The 27,337-nt window shown below is 37.2% G+C and overlaps 1 protein-coding gene across 3 annotated transcripts; it reads left to right on the forward strand.

Annotated features, from left to right (window-relative positions):
* The first annotated feature begins 4,454 nt into the window (after positions 1-4,454).
* Positions 4,455-25,257, forward strand: trim54 (tripartite motif containing 54). 3 transcript variants are annotated; one of them, XM_044169003.1, is made up of 9 exons: positions 4,500-5,129; positions 6,389-6,567; positions 11,517-11,694; positions 14,636-14,731; positions 14,959-15,192; positions 18,643-18,665; positions 21,459-21,583; positions 22,442-22,531; positions 24,874-25,257. In XM_044169003.1, the coding sequence occupies exons 1-8, from the start codon at positions 4,830-4,832 to the stop codon at positions 22,516-22,518; spliced, it is 1,212 nt and encodes a 403-aa protein (XP_044024938.1). In that variant the 5' UTR covers positions 4,500-4,829; the 3' UTR covers positions 22,519-22,531; positions 24,874-25,257. The 3 variants fall into 3 exon arrangements, 2 of the variants coding, with proteins under 2 accessions (XP_044024939.1, XP_044024938.1); XR_006374894.1 differs by lacking the exons at positions 22,442-22,531; positions 24,874-25,257 and adding an exon at positions 21,193-21,372 and having other exon boundaries at positions 4,455-5,129; positions 21,459-21,588; XM_044169004.1 differs by lacking the exons at positions 21,459-21,583; positions 22,442-22,531; positions 24,874-25,257 and adding an exon at positions 21,191-21,224 and having other exon boundaries at positions 4,472-5,129.
* Positions 25,258-27,337: the final 2,080 nt, after the last annotated feature.

Raw genomic sequence — 27,337 nt, forward strand, 5'->3', positions numbered from 1 at the left:
GCTAGCGAAAAACTGGCTCACAACTAAATGTACTTACTCACTCCTAGAGTGTCTTTTAGTACAACCGGATGCTGAACAAGACATTTTTAGGCGACCAAAATGTTACAATTAACTTTCACGAACTGAAAACACACTGTGGGTCAAAGTTCTTAGACGAAAACACCGACAGCACCCAAAAACAAGTTCACGGCTAGTTAAATGTACACAGTGCCTTGGATATGCATCGCCTCTATCCTGATTGACATGTTGCCATGGTAGCTACTTGTCAATCACAAGGTAGCCCCGCCTTAAAGCATACCATGCTTTATTGTCTATTTTACTCTAAATGGGACCATAATTTACAAAATGAACATCATGCTGTATTGAAGAAGACTTGAAACTAGTGATTGTGACCATAAACTCATTAGAAAACCATTTACTGAGGTAATAAATCAAGTAGGGTCATTTTCTCATAGACTTCTATACAATCAGACTTCTTTTTGCAACCAGTGGAGTTAGAAAGAATGCAGGTTTAAGGCACTTCCTCACTGGCTTCAGTTTTCAGGCCCGGAGGTTGCCGCTTGACTCTGCTGCAAGCCCATTGGTTCCTACTGAAGATATACAGTGTAATATATATATATATATATATATATAGTTAGTTTCTTTTTTTTAATATATTTTTTTAAAGGCTCTGTAATTTCACATAACAGCCGTGGATTAATACACATTTGGGGCTCTACTGAGTATTTCCTACAGCGGGAAGGTGTGAGTCAAAATAATCTGCAGTGTGTCTGTTCATGATAATGAAGGAACATGTCACCCAGTACAACAGTGTGGCTCACTGATGTGTTTTTAATAGTTTTTGGACCACAATGGAGCTCTATGGCACAGAGGAAGAAGATATATCAGCTTTGAATACACACACACACAGTACTTGTTAATAGGATCATGTCATTGTTAGTTTTGGTCTTTCCATGGGATTTGTTGACAATAAGAAACATATAGAACAACACCTTTAAGCTGAATAGCCATACAGAACAACCGCTTTTTAAGTCTTTGTGGCACTGATGCACAATGATGACCCGAAACCATGAAAAGAAGCTGATAGTAGAGAGGCACGAATAGCCGTGTGTTGGTATGTTTAGCTTACTCTGCAGCAGCCCTCTGCTCCCAAGCCTATAAATAGTCTAGTAATCCCATTAATAGCTTAGTATACTTAGCCAACTCCATTTTGTTATTAGCAAATACCTCGTGTGTTTGGTCGCTAGGAACTGACCTCATTGCTATCTGCTCGCTTCACAGGAAGCTGACAAAGGTCAGAGGGCAGGGACAGTAGGAGAAAGTGTCTCTGGGTGATATTGTGGAGGTGATTAGGGTGAGACTAATGTTTTAATTAAAATGTAATCTTGTTGAGTCTGATTAGTATGGATATAATTCACTTTCATTACATATTTACTGTGTAATTCATCAATGTTTTACAACACTATTTGTCTAGGTTGACCTCAGTCTGACTTTTTAACACTAGTGAGATGTTTTGGCAAGATTACATTTCATTACTTCCATTTATTTCTGCCCTGAATCCCTGAAAAATTGCATTAGCCAATTAATCCATTCATTCATTAGCTCTGTCATCGAGGTTATGTATTTGGTTCCATCGTTTGTTTGTCCGTTTCTGAGCAAGAACAGAATTTAAGGAAATTTGGTGGAGAGTTGAAAGTTAGGCCACAAGTCAAAAAAATTGGTTTTTACTGTTGCTCCAGAAGTTTTAGGATTAAGATTTTTGCAAGATAAGGCACTTATACTATCTTCTCAAGAACTACTACACTTATTTGAATGAAAACAAATTGGCACATATATCCCATGATTGTCTTCTCTGTGTGTATTTTGAAAACGATCCAAATTCAGATTGGCACTTTTCTGTTATTTTTCTATTATTAAAAAAATTCAATTGTTTAAACTCATTTAGAGGATTGTGCAGCCTTGTTACAGGTAAGTGTGCTTTGTAGGTCATTCAGTCATGACATCTAGTGATCAGGGTCATAGCCACTAGCCATTAGTCCACATTCCTCCAATGCGACCAAACTCTCCTAATAATAAAATATTTGACTTTTACAATTTTTATTGTAAATTTATTATTAGATTTTTGTTTATCATTTATCAATTTAACCACTGAAGTTTAAGTTTTATTCTTGCTAAAGATGATCTGTGCTGTTTCAAAGCATTTTCAGTCACATGTAGAGGTAGTGACAGCAAGTCATTTACATAGTAAACCTTAAAGAATTCACTGTGTGTAGTTTGCAATTGTAAAAACAAAAAAATCCTTCTCAGGTCATTTAAAATCCCCAAATTGACACCAAAAATACTGACCACATGACCTCAGTGGTAGCTACGGGCCTATTAGTGATGATTTTTAATTGCAGGTCTATGCTTTGAAATACCAGTTTCAACACTGATTTCATAGACATTCAGTAAATACAATCTTCCTCCTAATCCCATGCAATAAATAAAATGCCTGGAGAGGAAAACAGTAGATGATAAATGTTCTCTGTAGGATGTTGAATTGTAGTTGAATGTTTCTTCAGAGCTGTGTTTGTTTTGAGACCACCAGCTTGGCCGGCATTTCCATTCAGCTTAAGCCTATATTAGGATCTAGTTACCAACAGGCTCTGTTTTATTTTCATACTGCTTCTTCTGGCTTGATGACTCAATCGAACACACTTCATGTTTTATATTTAGCATGTACTAAATATTAATAAAGAGACGTATAGATGTCCAATCTCTATTAAGTTTTAATATCTTTTGTCCTTTTGTAAGGTTGTTTCACCACAAGTCGTTCAGGGATCACCAACATGACATTAGCAATATTCTTGAGCCAGTGCTCTGATTGACTGGCTGTATTACTGATACCACTCCCTCCGTTGACAGTTAGGAAAGTTGTTAAACAAGACAAGACCTGATTTCAATTTAATGTTTACTTGACAGGAACAGATACAGTATATATATATATAGAGAATTGCATAACAATTATCCAATACCATGTATCACAGCTTTTATAGCTACTGCTAATTTCCAATGGCTGTCCCTAGAAGGGCCTTTTTAAATACATAAAACGTGATTTAGAACTAGATACTTTAAGAGTCAGGTTGCATTAGGAGGAAACACACTGTTACTGTACTGTAGGTTTCTGAGACCACAGAATATTGTTTATTTGTCTAATGTCACAGATTAGTCAGCTTATTTATTTATTTAACTTTAAAAAAAAAAGTCATGTTTTTCTGTCTGATAAGCACAAAAATTTGTGGAAAATATGGACTTTTTGGGGGGGGTTACATTAGAAAGTGAAGCTGTTACTCTAACTGTAACCAAAGTACTTTAACCTTTAAGTAATTCAATATTTTGGTACTGATAATATGAAATTTCAAAGTTAGTAATTAAATACAGTACCGTCATTATTTTTGCTGTGTGTGAAAAACATGCAATGTTTTACTTTTATGGTAAAACACATTAGCTTAAGTTCAGTTATGAATAAGCAAGATATTTGTTTTCTTTATTGTTTCTTGGTTGTTAATAAGCCAGAAGACTAATTTAACAAACAAACCAATGTTCATGGAAATAAGCAAATACTAGCAGTTAACCCTATAGTTTCAAGTTACATTAGTCAAAATGTTGGCTAAATGAATGCTAACAGGAGAGTGATTGTTGTTTGTTGACCAGAGTTAGGCTACTATAGCTAGCTAACAATGCAACACTATCTGAATGCGAAGTCAATCAGATCAATTTTTCTTCAAAAAAAAAAAAAAAACTCTACAGAAACTGTGTACTAAACATTGTTGGGACAACCAGTAAAGTCCATCAGTAGAACACAGCCCATTGAACTGAATATTAATCAGATTGTTTTGTAACGTTATGTGACTTTGAATACATTTGTCATATATCATAGATTTCAACCATATTACCCAACCCTAATTTACACTTATTGCTTTCATAATATAATTAAATTATAAATGAAGTCATCACTCTTTGTTGTGTTTGATACTAAATCTTTCTTTGAGAACATTGTCTGTATAAATTTTACTCAGTGCTAACACACATTAGCTTAAGCTCAGTTTACCTAAAAAAAACAAGTGATTTTTAAGTTTGTTTGCTTGGAAACAAGCCAGCAAACTAATTTAGCAAATCAACCAATATTAATAGAGATAAGCAAATACTAGCAGCTATATAGTTTTGACTTTGACTAATCAGAAAGGCTAAAGGAGATGGTGAGAAGATAGCTAAGTTTTAGCTAGCTAAACAATGCAAAACCAATAAGTTGTATCAGTTTTTCATCAAAATCTCCCTGTGTAGTGAATCATGTTGTGACAAACAAAAGTCTTTGAAAAATGGAGCTAACTGTTTATGTTGAAGTGCTAATGACCTCAAACATGGTGGCTAGAGGTTATGTCACCAAGACGATTCCCTCTTTAAGTATCAGACTTCACGAAAACATTACCATTTGAACCCTGATACTGACCACTGTTGTGATCCTCTTGCCACGCCCGGACTTTCCAGTGACCCGGCTGGGGAACGCAGTTTAGTCAGTAACCCAAGCCAGAACAAACTGAGGAGCTAAAAATATTAACAGTCAACAGTCCGGCTGCTGTGGGACTGAGACGGGGGGCATGGGAGGGTCTTTACATAGGGGTTAGAAAGGCTGGCAGGGGGGTAAAGGGGAGATGGACAGCTGCGGAAAGAGACGCTGCAAGAGCTAGAACATAAGACGGAGAGAAAATACGACTAAAAACACCAGCAACACCAACATCTTTTGAGGGCAGAATGCTGAAAAAGGTCAAGACTTATGAATACAGACCTGTATGGATATTGAGTTCAAGGAGAACGTGCTAGAATATCCCCCCACCTTGTGTTTCTCTGCTTGTTATCCTCTTCTATCTTTGACATTTTTCTCACCGCCCCTGGAGGCGATGAACTTTGCTCTCGGCTTCAAGCCTCCATCAGCAGGCAGTTCTGGGCCCGGCGCTGGCAGAGGAGCCACCATGGAGAACCTGGAGAAGCAGCTGATCTGCCCGGTCTGCCTGGAATTGTTCTCCAAACCCGTGGTCATCTTGCCCTGCCAGCACAACCTCTGCCGCAAGTGTGCCAATGACATCTTCCAGGTGAGATTGTGTCTGCCTTACAGGGTAACAGCATTGTTAATTTGATCATTTTCATTCCAACAAATTTCAAGCACCCATCATTATTTTAAAATGAGGTGGTATTTCAGTAAATTTCAAATGAACAGAATAGTCCACCAAATATCTATCTTTTGGGTATCAAGCACTCACCCCTGAAAATTTGGTAGCTTGCTCCATAACTTGTAGTTAGCTTGGGAATCAAAGCTAAATACAAGTTACAGTGGATTTCAACAGGAACCTAGGTTCACAGCAAAAAAAAAAAAAGATCAAAATGTCTCTCTAAACTCCTCAAACCACTCCTGCAACATAATCTATTTCCATGCTCTCCATCCATATGCTCAGTGTGTTCCAAAAATGACTAAAAACACACCATAACAAATACGATGGACCGAATTTGTTTTGTGTATTTGTATGTTTTTCTTGTAGGATGTGAACATGTACAGGCTGTGAAAACAAATTTCCCTCCTGGGACAATAAAGACTATCTATTTAGCTTCAGTTCATCACTAAGGAGATTGCATTTTTACATTTGTCGCCGCAGCTAATGTAAGCAAATGTAGCTGCATGTGAATTGTAGTGATACAGCATTTTTATCACATATTTGTTGGTTTTCAGCATCAGCACATTCACACCCACCAAAGAGAAGCAACCAAATCTCAAAGGATTTTGCAAAATGTCACGTTAGGCTGGGATAAGACTACACAAAATCAGCTATCAGCAACTATAAACATGGCGAAAGAGTAATGATGTTGGGGCTGTCCCTGACACCTCCAATGTGCGTCACGTAAATTGTGAAAAGAGACAACCTATGAATAATCCAGGTCCAACACGTGGTCTGCCATGTTTCTCGGCATGTCAAAGAAAGAATTCATGACTCTGCGATCATCTAAATTGACAGTGACCATCTCAAAAGACAAAAATTCTGTGTACTGTAGTCTGATCTCGCCATTAAATATTGTTCAACCACAAAAACATTGTGATCCTCAGCTTAGCCAAATGAAATCCATCCCTATGGGAACCTCCATTGGCATTTGGAATAGTAAAGAAGATGGTGGTAGTTTGTCTCTTTCTACGGAGCAGTCATTGGACCATTTTTTGTTTTTCTGCAAGCGTGCAAATCAGAGCGTAAAAGGTGCTTCCTTTGACCTTTTGATCATTCCCTCTTTTTCTTTTGACAGCATTAGCTCTCAAACCTGAATAGATCCAAGTTATACTTTTTATTTCCCTCTTCTCTTTATCCAGTCAATTAACCCTCTGTGGCAATCCCGTGGCCCATCCAGCATGGCTGCCAGTGGCACCCGGTTTCGCTGTCCGTCGTGCCGCCATGAGGTGGTGCTGGACCGCCATGGAGTCTACGGTCTGCAGAGGAACCTGCTGGTGGAGAACATCTTAGACCTTTACAAACAGCAGGAGTCCTCCAGGTAAGTTAGTGTCTGTGCATGTGTGTGTGTGTGTGTGCAGGAGGGAGTAAGGTATGGGGTAAGAAATCAATACTAAGAAAAAAGGGTTAACACTTTACTTTGATTAACTCCCCCCCATTTGTAAGCACTATATAAACATTTAATACATGGTTTATAACAGACTATAATGTAGTTGTAAGCAGACATTTTAAAGTGTTTATTAAACAGTATTTGTCAACAATTAGCAAAACCATAAGATGAAAAAATATATTGCATCTGATTATTGACATTTTTTATTTAATCATCATTTTAAAATACTCTAGATTCAAATATCTAAAAAAAGATTTTTTCTTCCTCCCAGTTGTTGTCAGTATTTATGTCACATCTTCCGAAGAGGTTTAGCAAGAAAGTCTTTAAATAGAATCTGAAGTAAGACTGCATGTTATTGTAATGATGAATGACTACCAATAGAGAGCAGTATTGTATTCCATTACTGCCGGTCTTCAGGTTTCTGACTACAGTCTTTCTTTGACAGTAATACAGAGTTGATCTATCCATAATGTATGGAGTTTTGCTCGTTTCATTGCAGACAAAGTTTAACATTTTGAGGCTGATAAAAAATTCCCAGTAGTCATTACTTTATAGTAAGTAGTGACAAACTGATACTTGATAAAAAATGATGTATATAGTAGTTTTGAAGGGAGAAAACAGCATTAATTGACTTTTTTAAATTCATTGTTGTTTGCTTTTAAATGATAACACACTAGGGTTATTTTCTCCTCAGTTTTTCCTCATTTTTCTTCACAGGTTTTTATTTATGTAAAAAATAGAAATTTAAAAGACCCAAAAAACTAAAGCTACAACAAATGTAGCTCTGCATCATTAAGCGTGTTGCCACTTATGCAGTGAATTTTGTTGCTATAAATAGATGAAGAGGTCAAACTGAGCACCAGTCACACAATACCACAGTTCAACACCACAGTGAAATATTTTTAGCCAGTTTTGAAACATGTGCACCCTCTTGATTTTGTGTATTACCCCTCTTGTGATGAATACCATTTTTTATATTTGCATTTTGATGCACTGGTTGTTGACTGCAAGTTATAGACATGATGTGTGTGCATGGAAAACACACTAGAAAGGTGAATGTCAAAGAAACTCAAGAAGAAAAATATAGAAAATATAGAATGAACAAGTTGATACAAATCAAGTGGTAAAGGTGTAGTGATAACATGACAGATAACGACTGATGCTTTCACTGTGGTCAGAGGCAGGGACACTTTGACAGAACTGGGAAAACGTGTAGAAAAATGTGACATCTCTATCTCATCTCAGATGTTAAGCTAAAAAATAATAATCTTTACCCATATCTTTAGGTGGGCGCTTACCCTCTGTTAACTTTTGGTATTTTGCTGAGTTGTGACTGCAGGGAGTTGCAGTTTTACATGCTTTGTGAACCAACCTATTTCATATTTAATAACTTTAACAATTAATCTAAGCAAGTGTTATGTATCATTGGCCTGAATTTGGTCATAGCTTTGTTAATTTGGTTATTATTAATCAACTAACTAATGCTTTAAAATACATTTTGTTGTCTGAAGTCTATTGCTACTTACAAATTTGTATAAACAGTAAAATGTTCCAAGTAGAAGCCTCTTCAGTCCATCTGCCTCTGTTTTATAAGCGTACACTTACTACAACTCTACAATGATATTTAAGTCATCCTCAGTGTAGATTTGTCACTTTCACTCCAAAATAGAAGCTAAATGAGTCACTGGTAAAGAAGAGATATGTTGGCATTAATTAGAGACAGAAGGACAGGAGTCCCCTCATTATCTGTGTGGGCTAAAATAGATGTGATTTTTCACAGAGAGGTTCACAAATGTTTTGTAACTTGTGGTTCCTTATCATTTTTTTATGTGTCAAAGAATTTCTCATTACTTAATCATCATTTCTGTCAGAGACACCTACGTCAGAGTACAAAGGACCATTTATTGCATAAATGTTTGCTTCTGTTGAATAGCCGTTGCTTTTTAGGATGCTCCATAGTGCCAGTGCCACCCCTGTCCCAACTGCCTACATGTACCACTGTGACTTGTTAGGTCCTTAAAGGCAAACTTGGAACATGGTGTATGTTTATCTGGCTGTTCATTTCTGCTTGTATGATCATTTAATGTTTGGCATTGAAAGGATCATATACATTGCACACTGGCAGTGACAGACCTGTGAGGAAAATGGTGTAAAAACACAGGAAATGTATTATGTCCTTTGGATGTATACTATGGGCTGACTGAGCCAGTGGAGTGCCTGAGGAGTGGCACCCTATTGGTTTCCAGCTGGCAAAGAAACAACAGTGATCTCAGCCAAACGCTTCGCGTAGTTCTTCCATCATCCACTGACGTCAAAATACAGAAATAAACTTAAGCTGGTTTAACAATACAGACAATGTTGCCAAGTCTTGTGGACACTATGTCACTAGTGCATGGAAATAAGATAAAAAATTGGCCACATTTTCTTATATAAGTCTTCTTTCGAGGGCATTTTAAGCACATTATAAGTGCATTCAAATGATGGTTAATAGCAGTGCTTCTTGTATTCTTTTTGCTAAAGAATAAATACCTTACTTCTGGATTATCTTGTAAGTAAAACACTGGGTGAAAAATGCATGAGTTGGCTCCATTGGAAAAAGCTGATGTCACGTACTTCTATGCACCAATCAGAGTTTAGCAATATTTGAATAATTTAAACAAATATCAGTACTTTTATTTTCAGTTCACTTCACGCCACTTTTCTTTACCTCACTTCAATTTACTCCAGTGCACTTCACTTCATTCAAGTTTACTTTTCTTTACTCCAGTTAAGTTCACTCCTTTTCACTCACTTCACTCAACATCACTTAACTCCACTTCACTTTACTTCAATCCATGTCACATGATGCTTCTCCACACTACTTCACTCCACTACATTACACTTTGCACCAATTCAGTTTACTTCTCTTCTCTCCATTTCACTTTACTTCACTCCAATCTACTCCTGTTCACTTCACTTTAATCCACGTCACATGATTTCTTCTTCACGCCACTGCATTTCACTTTACACACTTGACTCTTCATCTCTTCAATCCACTTTACCCAGTTTACTCCAGTGCACTTTATGGCACTTCATTCCAGTTTACTTCCCTTCACTTTATTTCACCTCACTTTTCCACCCTCTCTCCATCTTGCATACTACAGTACATACATATGTAGGAGAATCAACTACTTTAATCAAATAATTACACTTAATTCACTCGTTGGGGCACCACTCCTTTACAAGGATAAATTAATTAATGAATTAATCAAATGAATTAAACTTGGATCATTAACTTGATCAGTCTCTACGATGGATTGAATTATTTTCGAAAGATTGACCTTGTCTTCTGCTTCAAAGAAAACACACAGACAACTTCTTACTGATTAAATGAGGACATTTATTTATAGCTGATTATGAAAACGACGACAAGACGCTAATGTATTGCTAGGGCAATTAACTTTTCTAAATAGGAATTAATATTCGTCATCAACTCTTCATCGCAGCAAATTCGTGGTCTATGATGTCGCGGTTCGTCGAATAAACTATCTCTGGCTACACTAACTTCTTCAGCTAGGCTTGAGTAACTAAGGAAAAATTATGTTACAAAAATCGCAAGGCTTAGTGGTAAAGTTACAAAAAGATAAGTCAAAAAGAACAACTCTTCAGTTTAATACTGAGGCATTAAAGACTTGCTTGGAAAAAAGATTAAATTGTGAACGAACTTTAGGCGAGGAAAAGAAAACTTAAAGAAAAATAAAAGGAAAAATAAAACAACCGTTGAGCTCAGATGTGAGGTCCAGAGGAGGAGGAGTTTTGGGTGTGGAGGAAGGCATTGGTGCCGAAAACTCTGTTCCTCTGTTTGAAACTTTTAACACAGCTCAGGTTGTTCTGACTAGTGAATTTAATTTAAGTTTTATGTGCAAAATGTCACATACTCAAACATCACAATGGCCATACAATCATGATTTGAGACATTAAAGTAGCATAAAATATTCAGAGAAAATTATTCAACCAACAACTATTTCAGCAGATCATTCAACCAGTTATCTGAGACTCTTACACACATTTTAACACTACTAAAAAGTGGCTTAAGGTTGAACAATACAGTTTACTTAATACAGTATAATAGCTACAATGTTATATAGATTTATAATGGCGATGGTTGCAGAGACGTCTGTTTGTTGGTCAGTAGGTAGCAGTGTTGTCACCTGGTAAACAAGAGGTTAATTCCCTGAATTCATAACTTGCTCATTTCATGTCCTACAAAAATGAAAGTTGGATTACACATCAAGAAAACATGTCCTGATTAATGTTAGCTGGATTACTGATTGGTTGGTATATAGCTAATTCACATTAATTCAGACTTGGGTTACAAAGCAAGGATATCACAGTTTTTCACTTAGGAATGTACTTTCAACTTTTACGATAGGTGTCTGGCAAACCTGATCTCAGACCACATCAGGGGGTGAGAGAAGAAAGAGTGTGTTTGTTTGCATGTGTGTGTGTGATGTGTGTATGTGTGAGACAGATAGGGGAGGAGAAGATGTTTTTTAGTCTCTCCTCCTTTCTAATCCAGAGAGCCAATTAATTGTCTTTAAATTTTGCTGTTGCTCCATTAGCATGACAAGACATGCCTTTACTCTGCTGTTCTCACTACACATATCAGCTTAATTTAAAAATATCAGTCCTGAAATTCACCTGCAAAACCCACATCAGCTAAACTTTGGTCAGAACAAGATTATAAATTAAGAGCCAGTTGTAAAATGCCACGTTTACTGTATGTTGCTTTGTGGGATGAGCCTGAAGAAGTTGAGAATATTCAAAAAGGAAAGATGAAGAAAAAAAAGAAGGAGCTGTGCATGAACCTTTGATCCATTTATACTTTTTGTCTCTTCCAGGCTTGTGAACATAAAGCCAGAGCAGCAGCGGCAGCTGATGTGTGAAGAACATGAAGAGGAGAAGATCAATATCTACTGCCTGTCCTGCGAGACGCCGACCTGCTCCATGTGCAAAGTGTTCGGAAAACACAAAGACTGTGATGTGGCACCGCTCAGCAACGTCTATATGACACAGAAGGTAAAGAATCAATGTTATCAACTTTATATTCATTATAACAAGGTGTCACTTTACTTCAGTTCACATCACTTCACTTGATAATGCCACTTCACCCCACTCCACATCACGTCATATCACTCCACTCTACTTCTCTCCATTCCACTTCACTTTTGTGCACAGCAGTGTACTTAACCTCACACTACTCCAGCTCAGTCCAGTTCACTTCACAACCTTTACACTCTAATCCACTTTTCTTCATTGTCCATCTCCCTTCTCATCACTGTACTCTACTCCACTCCACATTACTACCACATTATCACTTCACTCTAGTTCAGTTCACTTTACTCAGCTTCACTTTGTCACTTCATATCACTGCACTCCACTTTATGCCACTCCCTTACACCCCACTACCTCACTTCACTCTACTCCCCTCCACGTTAGTTCATTTCACTCTACTTCACTTCATTTAACTTAACTTCACTCTAGTTTATTTTACTCAGCTTCATTTCATTTCACTCCACTCCATTTCACTTTACTCCACATTACTCCCCTCCACTTTATTTTACTTTACTTTTCTTCACTCCACTTTAGTTCACTTCACTATACTCTACTTCATTTCACTTTACTCAGCTTCGCTTCATGTCAATCCACTTCACTTCCTTACACTAAATTCAGTCGACTTCACTCTTTACTCTCCACCTCACTTCCGTCCAATTCACTTCACTTTACTTCACTCCACTCGAAAACGCTTCCTTTCACTTCACTTCACTGTCAGGCAAAGAAACCAAACCAAACCAAAAGATTCAGCTGGAGACATTGTTGCTGCTGTGTGTTGGAAGTTAGCTGGCAGGTTTCTCAGCAGCATAGCTCCCAACTGAAGCTGAAGCTTGTTTAAAGGTCAGAAGACCATGAAAGAGTGTATACAATAGTCTAAACTCTAACATTTCTCCAAAAAGTGCTTATAAGGGATGATGGTCTTTATCTTACATACTTTGTTTCTATTTTTAAATCTTTCTCTTTCCTTCTCTGTTTGGACCCTGGTATCTCTTTCCTAGACACCAAAACACCAACACAAACCAAGATGCACACTGACCTACCAACCAGTGCAAATAAATAGTACACAAGTAGATTACATTACATTTATTTAGATGACGCTTTTATCCAAAGCGACTTACAATAAGTGCATTTCAACCATGTGGATACGATCCAAAAATCCAAAAAGTGAAATCAGAACACACTTACATACACCTGGTCAGTGGTGGAAGAAGTATTAAGATCTTTTACTTAAGTAAAACTCCTGCATTCAAAAACTTACTCAAAGGTCCAGTGTGTAACATTTAGGAGGAGCTATTGGCTGAAATGGAATATAATATTTATAAGTATGTTTTCATTAGTGTATAATCACCTGAAAATAAGAATCGATGTTTTCATTACCTTAGAATAAGGTGTTTTTATCTACATAGGGAGCGGGTCCCCTTCCACGGAGGTTGCCATGTTGCGCCGCCATGTTTCTACAGTAGCCCAGAATGGACAAACCAAACACTGGCTCTATACAGGGCCGTTCGCGAGTTTCACGGCCACCGTAGTTTCTCCTACACGTTTGGAAGGGGAGGGTGAAGCGAGTGGTATTCAAATGGTTGCAAACTGCAATTTCACCACTAGATGCCACTAAATCCTCCACACTGTACCTTTAAGTAACAGTACATAAGTGTTAGCAAGAAAATGTATTTAAAGTATTAAAGCAAAAGTACTCACTATGCAGCCAAAATGGGCTCTGTCTATATTATTATATATTATAAGATTGTTATTATTGATGCAGTAACATGTAAAATGCATTTTAATATTGAAGTTGGCTGCAGTAGAGCTAATTTATTGTATAACAATGCATTGTATTTTATATGCTCATTATAGGTTTTTTAAATATTAATCTGCAAAGTAACTAGTAACAACAGGTACCTAATAAGTATAGTAAAAAGTACAATATTTCCCTCTGAAATGTAGTGGAGTTCAAGTATAAAGTAGCATAAAATTAAAACACATAAGTACAAGTAATTCAGAATTGTAGTTCAGTACAGAACTTAAAATGTACTTAGTTACTTTCCACCACCGCATCTGGTTATCTAGTCATCTAAAAGTTAGTTACAGTGATACCAGACATTGTTTTAATGCGGAATCAAACCTATACATCACATATAAAAATGTAATTAACTAATTTGTCCACACGTGTGGACACACAAAGTCACGGAAAGACAAAGTGCAGCAGTTTTGTCATGCAGATGGCAGCGGCAGTGTCCGGCATGTTATCAAGCAGTTGGCTTTGTTGACATTTCAGTGCTGGCCTCTCCATCTCTCACTCTGTCTCTGATTCACTCATCTGAAATTTAGATGAGGTTGAGGAAAGTTGTTGATCCTCCATCTTTATGCAAAGGTTAATCTGAAAAACAAAAGTTAGTGATTTAATTGGGCCTACATACTGTAGAGGTAAGAACGTTTGTCACACTAATAACACTTTAAATGACACTAAAACTTTACAGAAGCTGTAACAAACTATAATAAATGTGCATGATGTCATATGATACTCTAAACAGATGCATGCTGATGACTCATGTTGTTGTGCTTTAGGTGGTGACAGGCTTACTAACTAGAAAGTACTCGGAGTGCATTCCTCCGCCAACACAGCACAATCCTCTAAATTTGTCTTTTTAATAACAGAAAATGTTTAGACATTTTTAATCAACGTCTGGATCTGCATACAAATACATATTGACAGACAAGAACAATACTAAGACAAGACTAACAGAAAACACAATTCACAAGTGCGAGGACGTGATGGGAATTTATTGATACTGTCAAAACAATCTCAGTTTCATAGAATTTAAAGGAATATTAACTTAAGTTTAAATTATTTTCAGAGGAATGTTGGTGCCTGAATTAATGTCAGTGATGTTGTGAATGTTTGCAGACAGAGCTGAGCGACGGCATCGCGATCTTGGTCGCCAGTAACGACAACATCCAGGCACTCATCTCTCAGATGGAAGAAATCTGCCGCACTACAGAGGTTAGAGACACACGCACATGAACAACAAGAATGGAAAACTACAGCTTCTCTGCATTATTTATTTTCATATATCAAGACACCTTGTTGTGTAATATTGTTTATGTATCAGCCACTTAGCCTAAAGTAGCTCTACACTGAAATTAGTAAATATTGTAATAAGTGTTTCATTATTTTTATTTTAAATACTGTAACTTTGTTGAGTTGAGAATTCTTCTTTCTCACCTCAGGAGAACGGTCAGCGACAGATACAACAGCTGGCCAACCATTTTGACAGCCTGGTGGCCATCTTGGAGGAGCGGAAGCAGGAGCTGGTGGGCCTCATTACCAAACAACAGGACGATAAACTCAAACACGTTCGATCTCTCATCCGTCGGCACAGTGACGACCTGGAGGCCGCGGTGGCGCTGGTGGAGTCGGCCATTCAGTCAATGGAAGAGCCACACATGCCTTTGTTTATACAGGTGGGTGACACTTCAGATCATTTGGCTCCTGCAGGTTGAATAAGATTAGATGACTGGACAGACTGCGTCTGAGAATTTGGGGGGGTTTAGTGACCACACTGATCTGACAACAGAAAACTCTTCCAAGGAGATGCAAGGTTTTACCTGGACATAACTTTACCTTAGTATTTTAAAGGTTAATTCCAATGTTTTTTAGACTCTGTATCTTTAAATGTGATTATTTTTAGGCCAAGAAAAATAAGCCAAAAAAAAAAAAGATTTTGTATTTCCCCCCACAGAACTTTATTAGTGTGCAGAAAGCTCTTATGAAACAGCATTTAGACCATTAAGTGCATTTAATGATCTCTGGGACAAACTACTGCCTTAAATGAAAAAGAAAATCACAGCAAATTTTACAGCTAATTTAAAATCAATTATTACTAAACAGATTTTTGGTGTCCGGTCAAAATTATTGTTTTTCCCCTCCAGAAGATTTTCAGTTTTTACAGCCCCGTATGTTTGATTATAACTGATCAGGACATGATCATGAAAAAAGAAAAGGGAAAGTTATGAAAGCCACAATTTATAAACCACATAATATTCATGAGAAGTGGCAATTGCATGCTGGAACACAAAGCAGAAATAAGTACAGTAGTAAGCAAAATGTTAAGGGATAGCAGATACTCAGACGTATATAACTTGAACTCTAATGTCCCAAAACACTCTAGTAGAAGCCACCTTTTGTCTTGATGCATTAAATTTTAGTTTGGATATTCGGCTTGAGGAAAAGCCTCTGTTGAGTTGTATCAGGGTTGATGTCAAAACCATGTTCTTGTAATCACAGACTGATTATTTCATGATCATCAAGGTTATAAAATATATATTTTATGATCATTTTCCAAACTTTTGAATAACTTTTAGAAGCCTGAAGAAGTAAAATTCCTTTAAAGGTCCAGTGTGTAAAATTTAGGAGGAGCTATTGGCTTAAATGGAATATAGTATTTATAAGTATGTTTTCATTTGTGTATAATCACCTGAAAATAAGAATAGATGTTTTCATTACCTTAGAATAAGCCGTTCTTATCTACATAGGGAGCGGGTCCCCTTCCACGGAGGTCACCATGTTGCGCCACCATGTTTCTACAGTAGCCCAGAACGGAGTTTCGTGGCCACTGTAGTTTCTCCTACACGCTTGGAAGGGGAGGGTGAGGTGAGCGGTAGATTAAAAGCAGTAAATTAATTGCAAATACTGAAGGAAAGTCTTAAAATTTTTTATTTTGTGTAGCAGAAATGTAGTTTTTTCCCCTGCTTTTCTATCCAGTTAATTATCTTGCGACTGCTCAGATTTATCCTGCAACCCGTTAGGGGTCCCGACCCCCAGTTTGGGAACCACAGCTTTATACATTTCAGGCTTCCCAATTTAAATGAACTGTATGATTAATAAAATCTAGTCTTCTTATGTACTAAACATTTCAAACATACAGGTGACACGAAATAAACTTTTTTACATCAGCAGTAGTTTGTTCTTTATTTAAAACAAACTCTCCTCATTCTCCTCCATTTAATTTAAAGTTTCCTTCCACCCATCGATATTTTCCACAGGTTTCATTAGACAGAATGATCCATGCTCAGTAGTCCCCAGGCCATATCTGCTGCTGCTATTGATGTTTAAGGGCTTTACGTGCACAGCTGCAGGGTGAGGGGAGAGAAACAGGAACAGTAAGCCCAGTGGGATGCCTTCGTGTCAGGTGCTCTGCTTCCACAAACTACCCCCGAGAACAGCTTGGGTCTCTGATCCTGCAAACACATGATTCATTCATACAGCTGCAGAGATAATAAAGAGTAGGTCAGTCTCTCCAGTGTACTGTATTGATCAACCAGTTGATCACATGCACGTACATATGTTTTTATGGAGAAAACATGCACATACACATTCTATCTACTGACTTCTAAATCTCATGTCTACAGCAATGGAATCATTTTAAATTTAAGGGTTAAACAGTTTGCTTATATAACTGGCCAATCAGATGATTAGTTAGTGTTCCCATAGAGACCTTTATTGTCCGTGGACTAAATGCTGTTTCAAAAACCTTTCTACCATAAAAAAACAATAAATCTTTGGGAAAAACACAAGTTCAACTGTCAAAATTGTACTTTAAAACCCACTTATGGTACAGCTATAGAGACAAAATGTTTTCAGTTGGTTTGGCTGATTGGACCCTGAGGTTGGAGGTGGGAGAGCTATGTCACCAAACTCCATGACCTAATTAAAAGTGTAAGTTGTCCTGCTCTAACACGTGCAAAAAGAGAGTGAGACAGATGTCAACCAAGGACAAGGTGCAGTCACACTGGATTCTCACCTGGTGTGGCAAAAAGCATGGTTAGCGTGCTAACAGCAGCGGTCCACAAAGTTGTAAATTATATCAAATACTTTACTATCATTAATCTCTGTCACTGTCCTTGTACAGTCTTAACAGAGTTTAACATTTCTCACTCAACCCTCAAATTACATCAAAAGCTTGTTTTTAATAAATGTATCCTGGGACATGTATAATACCAGTCACTATGCCCAAAATGGTGGCATTTCTGAGTAACTTTCATGTCCTGAAAATACTAATTAGGGCTGCAACTAACGATTATTTTGATTCATTGTTTGTACATAAAATGTCAGGAAATGGTAAAAAAAAAAAAAAAAGCTTCCCAGAGCTGATTGAATCTGATTGAACTTTGACACACCAAATCACAAGGTTCTTCGATGTCCAGCCAGTTTGAGAGAGGGGGAGGGACTGACCTCTTATTCAGGAAATATTGATTGTTTATATTCTTGTTTTAGAACTGCACTGTATAATAAATATCTTTTGGAGCGATTTGAAGATGTTGCACTGGGCCCTAGTTTGTATTTTTAGGAAATGAAAGTTACTCAGAAATGCCACCATTTTGGGCATAGTGACTGGTACTATACATGTCCCAGGATACGTTTGTTAAAAACAAGCTTTTGATGTAATTTGAGGGTTGAGTGAAACGTGACAAAAGTTAAAAAGTTTAACTTGATAGCAGACAGTTGGATGGTCTAACCTCAGTTCAGTCCCACTCGTCTCTGAAGAGACAAGCAGGTTGTTACTAAATACAGCTTCCTTATTGCTGATGCAACGTGTCTGCGTCACTCCGTCTCTACTGAGGAAAGTGTGTGTGTGAGAGAGAAAGTATGAGCCTCAGGTGTCGCTGTTTTATGTTCAGCCACATCCTCTGCCAAAGCAGGTGTTAAAGAAGATAGAGTTAGTGGAAGCAGGTAGTAAACACCATGAGGCCATTCTGGCAGCTGGCAGATATTTCTTAAAATCATGTTTTATATTTTACACGGTGATGTGTCTGACAAATACTTCTGACAGATGTCGTTGGCACAGAGAACTGAAGCACAATGTGATTAATTTTTGTCTCTTTCCTCCTTTCTGTCTGTCTTCACACTCACAGAGCGCCAAAGTCATACTGGAAAAGTAAGTTGAGTGTTGTTTGTGGTGAAGCTCTGATTCAGCATGTTGTGAATGTGGTCAGATTTTAATAATTAGATTGTTCATGGCTCGAAAAGGTGCAAAGTAACTGAGTGTATTTAATTAAGTACAAGACTTTTAGTCTCTAATATGGGCAAAGCTCCAAAAACACTGGATCCTACATTTCCCACAATGCAATATGATCGCATCCTTTGTTAGTCTTTATGTCTTTCAAACTCCATGCTCCCAGTTTCTAATGTAGGCTCTCTGTAGTTTTGAAGGTGAGATTATTTAAGTGGTGACGCTTCTCCAGAGGCACAGGAGACATTACACAACTATTTTCACAGGCTTACTGTAGTAGTACTCCCGAGGACTAGTAAATTGATTTTGACATAAAATCTATAGAGCTCCCCATTAAGTAAATACTTCTTCCACCACTGCAGAGGTCATGTAGTGCATTGTGTTGGCCATTGGTCTTACGGTGGCCCTGAGAGCTCAACGCACTGCAACTCAAGAAAACACAACCAAATACAGAAACGCTGCAAGTAGCACAGACGACAACACGGACACATCGCAGTGTTTCTGTATTTGGTTGTGTTTTCTCACTTTGCAGCATTTAGGAAAAAATGCGGCACATTTAATTTCTTAAGTTGCAGCATGTTGAGCTCTCAAGGCCACCGTATTATTTGGCCATCAGTTAATATCATAGACTAGGCTGAAACTTACTATAATATCACAGTAGTACAGTTAAACCAAGAATTATTTAGAATATTTATGGATTTTCCATCCTTCTGTCACATTTTGCTGATAAATGCAAATATTTTAATTAAAATGTTTTATAAAGGACTGGAAATGTTTTTTTTTTAAAATATGTATATGACTGTACCCAAAGGGGGATATTTATATAGGTCCAAATGTCATTGTCTATTTAACAAGGTAAATTGAATTGGTTTTGTATTCCAAACAAGTTTAATATAGAAATCACTACAAATTTTATTTTAACAGAAAACTAAATGTTTGTTCTACATCTGGATTCACACATACAGTGACAGCCATGATTTCTCACGAAAACATAAATCCTGGCCAAAAATCCTAACGCATCCTAACCCTGAATAAAAGTGTTAGCTAATAGCTAACATGAACTAATCCATTTTTTATGATGAGAAGTACAATAAACAAGAGGAAAAGAAAATCTAAAAGTCCTAAAATAAATTTTTAAACATGGGCACTAATAGAACACTGTTTATGTCGAGGAGAGTGTAGTATATGGCATTGTGTTGCCTTGGGCTAACAGTCACCAGCGCTGTGTCCGACATTTAGTCATTTCGTATACATTATGTAGCAGATGATCAACCTGTTGCCAAGAGATTGAAAAACCAAACAAATCTGCTCTGAATGCTGCCGTCACCGACCGGCCACATGAGATGGAGATCACTCAGTGTGTGTGTTTGGTTTGCTGATGGATCGAGCAAATATTGGCCTTTTATTTAAAATCAACATCAATAACCTTTTTGAAATGGAAGTTTGTCTGGTTAAATATTTATTGCTGAATTTATCAATACTACACAGGTTGCAGATTAGAAGTCTTTAACTTAAAATGAGTCCAGTACGCACGAGTATGTTATGTTGTATAAAAGACTTGCGAAAGTGTTGGCTTTTAATTTTAGAGCAAACCATCAGAGTCTGAATCCTACAATGTCTGACCATGAATGTGTCTGATTTTATTCAAGTGTTTCACTCAGGCATATTCTTCAGATCCAAAATACAGATGAACTAAACTGATCACTGATCTGTGATGTTACAGCCACATGAATATGTTCATTTATATCTAAATTTGTGAAAATTAGATCTAGTTTTTATTTGCTTGTTTAAAATTTAAGTTTTTCCAACTGCAGTTTCAATTCCAGTAATAAGTGCAGCTACTAGTTTATATTTGAATCAAAGTTTATGGCGAAGTTAAATTTCTAATTACATACGATAATAATATTGAAACAGGATTTTATTAGGATTGGCTTTTAAAAAATTTTAATGATCAGACACAAATTGATACTGTACAAATCACAGCATTCACCTTAACAACAGTAGAGTCAAACTTTTACACTGTGATAGTTTAACTTAAAGGTATAATATGTAACTTTTCCGCATTAAAATGTATAAAAACGTCCAGACCTATGTTATATATTTAGTTGAGTTGTGTACTTACATTATCCCAAATGTTTCCAATAAATTTAAAACCCAGAGAAATCCGTAATTTTAGGTCAAAGTAACAGTGCGTTTCATTTGGTCGCCGGTCAATGGCGTCATAAATGGATTCTTTATCCAGTTTTAAGCCACATTTTTACGATACACTTTTTAGATCTTGGTTGTCTTTAACTATATAATTTATACTATTTATTTTTGTCATTGGATGTCTGGATCTTAAGTTATCAGAAGCTTGCCTCGCAGCGTCGGAAAAACAATGATTTTTAACGTGAAACTGCTTTATTCAGTGTTTCTACTGGTTTTAATCACTGGGTCCGTTTGTTTTGGAGAGGAGGAGGCCTCTGCGGATAATTCGGCTCCCGGTAAAAACCTCCCGAACGATGAACACTGAAGGAATCCTAACCGGGAGAAGCTGACTGCAATGAAGGCAATGGTGGTGAAGACAACAACTCCCATGATCCCACACTACTTCCAGACGTTGTCAAACTACGTCTTTTGTTATTGTTTTGATGTGAGAGACCCCTAGCGGCAGAAATTACATACTGTGCATTTAAAGGCTTGAGTCTTATTTTGAAACGTGTTTGTGTGTGTTGACAGAATGGCAGTGACAGCCAGGGCCTCTAACATGGAGCGTCCGGAGCTCGGTTATGAGAGTATGAGCCACTTCGACATCGATACCGACGACCTCGCTGTCATGCTGATGAACATCGACTTCTGCTCCGGTATGCACAGTGGTACAACGCTCAAGTAAAGTGTTATCGTGTCGAGACATTATGAGGTAGAGGAGGGAGGTAGATGAACATGTCCATGTAAAACAGTTGGAAATATCACAATCAATAAGATCATGGACTGCTTTTCAGACATTTTCCATCAGCAGAGGAAAAACTTTGGATGTAACAACTGGTGGATGCAGCTTGTGATGAGAACTCATTATTTTTTACTACTTAATTAATCGATTAGTTAAGAAGGTGATGGATGAGACTGGTTGATAATGGGGTTGATTATTATTTGCAGCCCTACTTTCCTTCTTCTGATGAAGTAGATGTATCATACTGACTTTTTCCCTCCTCTGGGGGTATTTTATCTTTTTTCCTCACTTTTTTAATGAATTCTGTTTTATGTTTTCTTCTTTTGATTTTATGATTTCTTTGGGAAAAAATGAAAAATTAAGTTGCATAGAAAATGAAAATATTAAAACAATGGGGAGATAAAACGTCAAATGTAAAAGCTAACTCTTCTAAAAAAGTTTAAATGTATAGTATTGGGAGTTAAAACTCATGTTCTACTAACAAACCACACATGATGTAAAATAAATGAATAAGACCCCACAGCTACACAAAGACCTCCACAATTTCCTCCATTCAGACACGTTTAAATAGCTCTGTTAACTGTCTAAACAAAAGTGTGTGTGTACTGGTATTCATCTCATTCTGGGGACAAAAAGCCAGTCTCCACAAGGTAAACCATTACATTTTTGGGTTGAGACTTGTTTTTTTAGTTAAGGTTAGGGTAAGGCAACATGGACTCAATATAAGTGAGTGTGAAAAACAAGTTTATGTACTGTATGTGTGTGTCTTTAGGTGTGGCAGATGATGGAGAAGAAGATTCTGAAGAAGGTGGAGAAGAGTCAGAACTTGACTTGTGCTCCAGACATTAAGACCAAAACAGAGGTAGCTGTTGTTTTCAATGACTCAAGTGCAGATTCGGACCTTTTAAAGGTTAATACATTTGAGTAAAAATGATTTGATATTCTTTGAGAGACTAATAGAAGGGAATAAAAGGTGTTTGTTTCTGTTCTGAATCTTCCTGTTGACCTTTATTGATGAATTGATCGGGGTTTTGCTTGGCCAAGATTTTGTGGTGTGTTTGATTTTGGTTTAGAAAGTGTCCTCCTCACATTAGTTATTCAGCTTCCAGTGCTCAGGCATCAGCTGAGAGGAGAGGAGGCAAGAAGCCTGGTCTCCTCTTGCCAAATGTATGTTTTATACACTGTAACCGACACACATTAGCCTACAGAGCCTAATTTATAATATTTTGTTTGAGGTACTAATAAGGGAAGATTTTATTCGTTAATTTAGTCCTGAATTATAGACCTGCCAACTCTGTTTTTGGTGAGAATCAAATTAAAATCTCAAGGTCCCCTTACTAGCCTTTTCTGGTGATTTCAAGTGCCTCAAGGTCTTCATCAGCAGTTGCTCAGTTGTCATGGAGGCCATTCACATCGCACACCAAAGACCATCTTTGAACAGAGACAGAGGTTACACCAAATTAAAATCAAACTTTTCCTCATTTTGCTGAAGATTATTCTCAAACCTGGTAACTTATTTTTAAGGACCCCTTTGTGTCATAAAGATATATCAAAGAGAATACCTAAATAAAAATAAATTATAGTGTTCACTGTAAATACTTACCCATCCTCTATTAGCTTTAATATTATTATATAACAATCATATGTGTTCATTTGTCACTTTGTGGCATTAGATTAAATTTCGCCTCAAATAATTGTCTATGGTTGATAATTGTTTGCAGGTCATTCACTTATTTGCTAAGCTAGTCAGTGACTACGAATCTTTGATTTGGAACGATCTTGGAAGGTGATTTGTAATTTCCACCTATAAGCCACACTCATCCAAGGGCTGATATATCATAACAAGGCTTTTTTTTAAAATATCATATAAGAAGCCTGAAGACCCTGCACACCCATGGTTCACCCACACAGGTGATTTCACTCACGTTGGCTGATTTAGACCTCTTCCCAGGACTGTGCTTGATTGACATTGCTCTGAGTCTGCTGTTAGCTTTGTTGCACGTGTTAGGGTGGGACGAATAATCTTATCAGTACATGGCGTCCTTCCTGCCCACCATCAACCTGAGGAGAGGTCTAATATAAAAATAACTGAAAACACAATCAATAATAATAATGTGAAAGAGGTCGCTCATAGTGATGAACCTACAGGGACTTTTCACCTAAAATTGCAGCTCCCCTCGGCTTTACGGAGCTTTATAACGAGTTTCAGCTCATTGTTTATCTGTCCAGCCACAACTCTACTGGTTCACTCTCACCGCTCTCATGGCGTCATTTTTGGCTGCAGCAGACAGCTGTTTTAAAAGCTCTAAAAACCTACAGTACACTACCTGCTCAGCACCAAACGGCAGACACAATTAGCGACTAGCTGGTGAACATAGTGGAGCATTAAGCAGCTGAAGAGCCAGATATTTCCCTCAGGAGTTGGTGGAGACCAAAATCAGAGCTAAAAGAGAGAGAATATTGGACTTACGTTCATCAGGAGGGCTAAAACATGACTCCAAATGAATGATAATGTTGCTCTGTAACTTCTGTGTAAATAAATGTGTAAATAAGCAACTGTTTGCTAACAAGTTTGCCATATCAGATGATTATATCTAAGTGTTCACAACTTGTTTCTGCTGCTGTTTAAGTGGATAGTCTCATAAGATGTTACATACTGTATACAAATATAAATACGTGGCAACATTTGTGATGTCTTATAAACGTGAACTTAAATACTACATATTTTAAGTGTATCCTGTTAATTTGACACACTTTCCTGTAAGTTTCTAAAAATGCAAAAGAAAGCTCTGTACTGATGGCTCTCGAAATGAAGCAGTGCAAATGTGTCAGAGCCTGTTTATAGATGTTCTTGTTGCTGTGCTGATTAATTGTAATATTTGCAAATGTGCACAGTCTGAAGTCAGCAGCAGCTCACTGTGTATCGTACAGAGGGGATGTGTGAAATCATCTCTAACAAGACCACTTACGTAAAGAGAGCTGCAGAAAGTGAAGGATTCCCCTCATGCTCTCAGGAAGGAGACAGCATCAGTGTATTCATGCTGACTCAGTCAAAGGCAGCAACAGCAACAGCATCCTCCTCCGTGCTGTATTTGTGTGGAGTGGGTACATTAGGCCGAGCAGCTGGAGAGTCACTGGTGATTGTTTAGACGTGGGCTGATGACACTGATCTCATGATATTTCGTCTTTTGTTCTTTACTCGAGGTCCTTACTGCAGTCCTGAGGAAATGTAAAACAGAGACCGAAGTAGAGGTTTACCATAATCCTCTGGAAGAAATCCACACAGTGTTCAAGAGTGAAGTCAGCCACAGTGGACATGAAACAACAAAGACAACATAATAAAAAAAACAACAACCTGTAAATGATTTAAATCATACCTTTATATACATTATCCGTGTTTCCTCCTGCAGCAGCCCAGATGTGGGAAAACTGACTTGGCCAGATTTTTGCCTCCCACATTGTTGCTTTTTGTTCAGTAAAAAATTGTGTGTAAATATATCTCTCTATGTATAGCTCACAGGAAGTGTATACAGTGGATTTAGCACTGTATTCTGTGTTGTGGGAGGGAAAGTAAAAAGATTTCGTTCATGTGTGTCATTTTCTTTAGGATTTAAAGCCTTTCTGTCACAATACTTTATAAAAGGCTTCCGTAAAGACTACAGTTTTTGCATTTTTGTCTATTATTTTCAGATGTTATGTAAATTAAAAAAACAAAACAGTGTGGGGGTTAAAGTCAGTAAGATACAAAATGGTTTCTTTAAAAGAAGAGTCATTTTTAAACAGGGCAAGTTTGTAGCTCAGAACTGGGGTTAAATTATTTCGTCAATTCATGTGACAAACTGTACGTATATTTCTATTTGAGCAGAAATGTTCTTTTTTAAACATATAAATACAGGAGAATGACAATACCACTGAGCAGAACTGAAAGAGTGGGCAGCATGATGGATTTTGGGTTGTTGTGTATGACCAAAACGACCCATATGAATATTTTCTGATCTGCCACCTCTATGGTTAAGGGTTGGTTAGTTTTGAGCACCGGACACTACTTGGTTAAAAGGATAAGTCTGGTGATATTCTGTATTTATCGTATTGTCAACAAATCCCATGAACAGACCAAAACCAACAATGAATTGATCCTTCTTCTGTCTGCATCCAACGCCTGGTATATCTTAGTCTTCTGTGTGTCATAGAGCTCCATTGTTGTCCAAGAACTATTAAAAACACATCAGTGAGCAATGCTGCTGTGAACAATCTCTAGAGCACCAAATATGTATTAATGCTTGTCTGAAAATAGTCCCCACCAAATGCACTATTTACTCCTGTTTGAGTAACATTTGCTCTACGGATGTCGGTCGGCCCATCACTTTGGTACAGCCAGAAATAGCTCAACAACTATTATATATAAACATTCATGTTCCCCTCTGGATGAACTTTGGTGATTCCTTCACTTTTCAAATTTCAATTTGTCCAATACTTTGGTTTATCACCAAAAACCTGCAAAACTACATATTACTGCCACATTCCCATCAGCCTCAGCTGCACTTTGTTTTTAGTGCTAACTACCAAATGTTAGCATGCTAACATGCTATACTAAGATGGTGAACATGGTAAACATTACACCTGCTAAACATCAGCATGTTAGGATTGTCATTGTGAGCATGTTAGCATCATGATGTTAGCATTTTGCTCAAAGAACTGCTGTGCATTCAGCATTGCTGTAGTCTTATCTAAAAATGAGACTATATATTTGTGACTTTTTTTTTTTAATTAAAGATTTGGTCTTTCCATGAGATTTGTTGACAATAAGAAAATTTGAATAAACAGCTAATGTTGTTATACAGTCTCAATCATGAGGTATGAAAGGAGGGGAGGTGGGGGATGTTGAGAGTTAAGAAAAGTTGTATTAGAGGTGATCTGTTGATTTAGAAAGAGAAGTCCATGCTTTTATTTTTCTCTCTCTATTTTTGACACAGAATGAATCATCACTGACACAGATAAATGATCGTGTTTCTCCTGTGCTAGCTATGGCATTGATTTTTTAAATTTTACTTTTTATGCTCTGCCAAAATGTATTATTGATCTGTTTACCCGTCATCGGTCGGACGCTGATGGTTTTTTCCAGGTCAAAAAGGGATTTTTGGGGTTTGGCTTTTGTGGTAAGGGGCCCTTTGACTCTGGAGCACTTTCCCAAGAACGCAAGCACACATACATTTTGTAACTTCTTATACTTTTTAAAGACGTTTTAATGAGAAAGGCTCTGTCAGATATAGTCACAATATGCAATGTTATGTTTTTATGTTTCTTTTAATACACATATACCATTTGTTTTTTAGTTTTCCCAATTCTGTTTTTATTCCTTCTGATTGCATGTTTTCTTCCTGTGAAATAACTTTTTTAACTTTATGAAAATTGATAATTATTATTAAGCCAGGTGCGCAGGTGTTTGTTTTATTGTGTAATTTGATAGTTTCATTTCATTGGTGCACGGATATAGCAAGTTGTAAAGTGTGAAATTTGGTGATGTTAGGCTTTTGATTGTGGCCACTGAGTTGCATATAAAAAACTAAATAGACTAACTTTAATCAAATAAAGCACAAATATATGCTAAACACACTTGTGTTTTTATTTGATTGAATTGTAAACATTTTAATGCCAATGGTGATTATTT

The sequence above is a fragment of the Siniperca chuatsi genome, linkage group LG16, assembly GCF_020085105.1.
Source record: "Siniperca chuatsi isolate FFG_IHB_CAS linkage group LG16, ASM2008510v1, whole genome shotgun sequence".
Lineage (NCBI taxonomy): Eukaryota > Metazoa > Chordata > Actinopteri > Centrarchiformes > Sinipercidae > Siniperca > Siniperca chuatsi.

What these genes read in the sequence shown, in the direction of transcription:
- trim54 (XM_044169003.1), top strand. Translation starts at nt 4,830, where the DNA reads ATGGATATTGAGTTCAAGGAGAACGTGCTAGAATATCCCCCCACCTTG. An exon ending in AAATCTGCCGCACTACAGAG is followed by an intron (nt 14,732 to 14,958) that starts GTTAGAGACACA and finishes TTCTCACCTCAG; the next exon opens with GAGAACGGTCAGCGACAGAT. An exon ending in ACATGCCTTTGTTTATACAG is followed by an intron (nt 15,193 to 18,642) that starts GTGGGTGACACT and finishes TCACACTCACAG; the next exon opens with AGCGCCAAAGTCATACTGGA.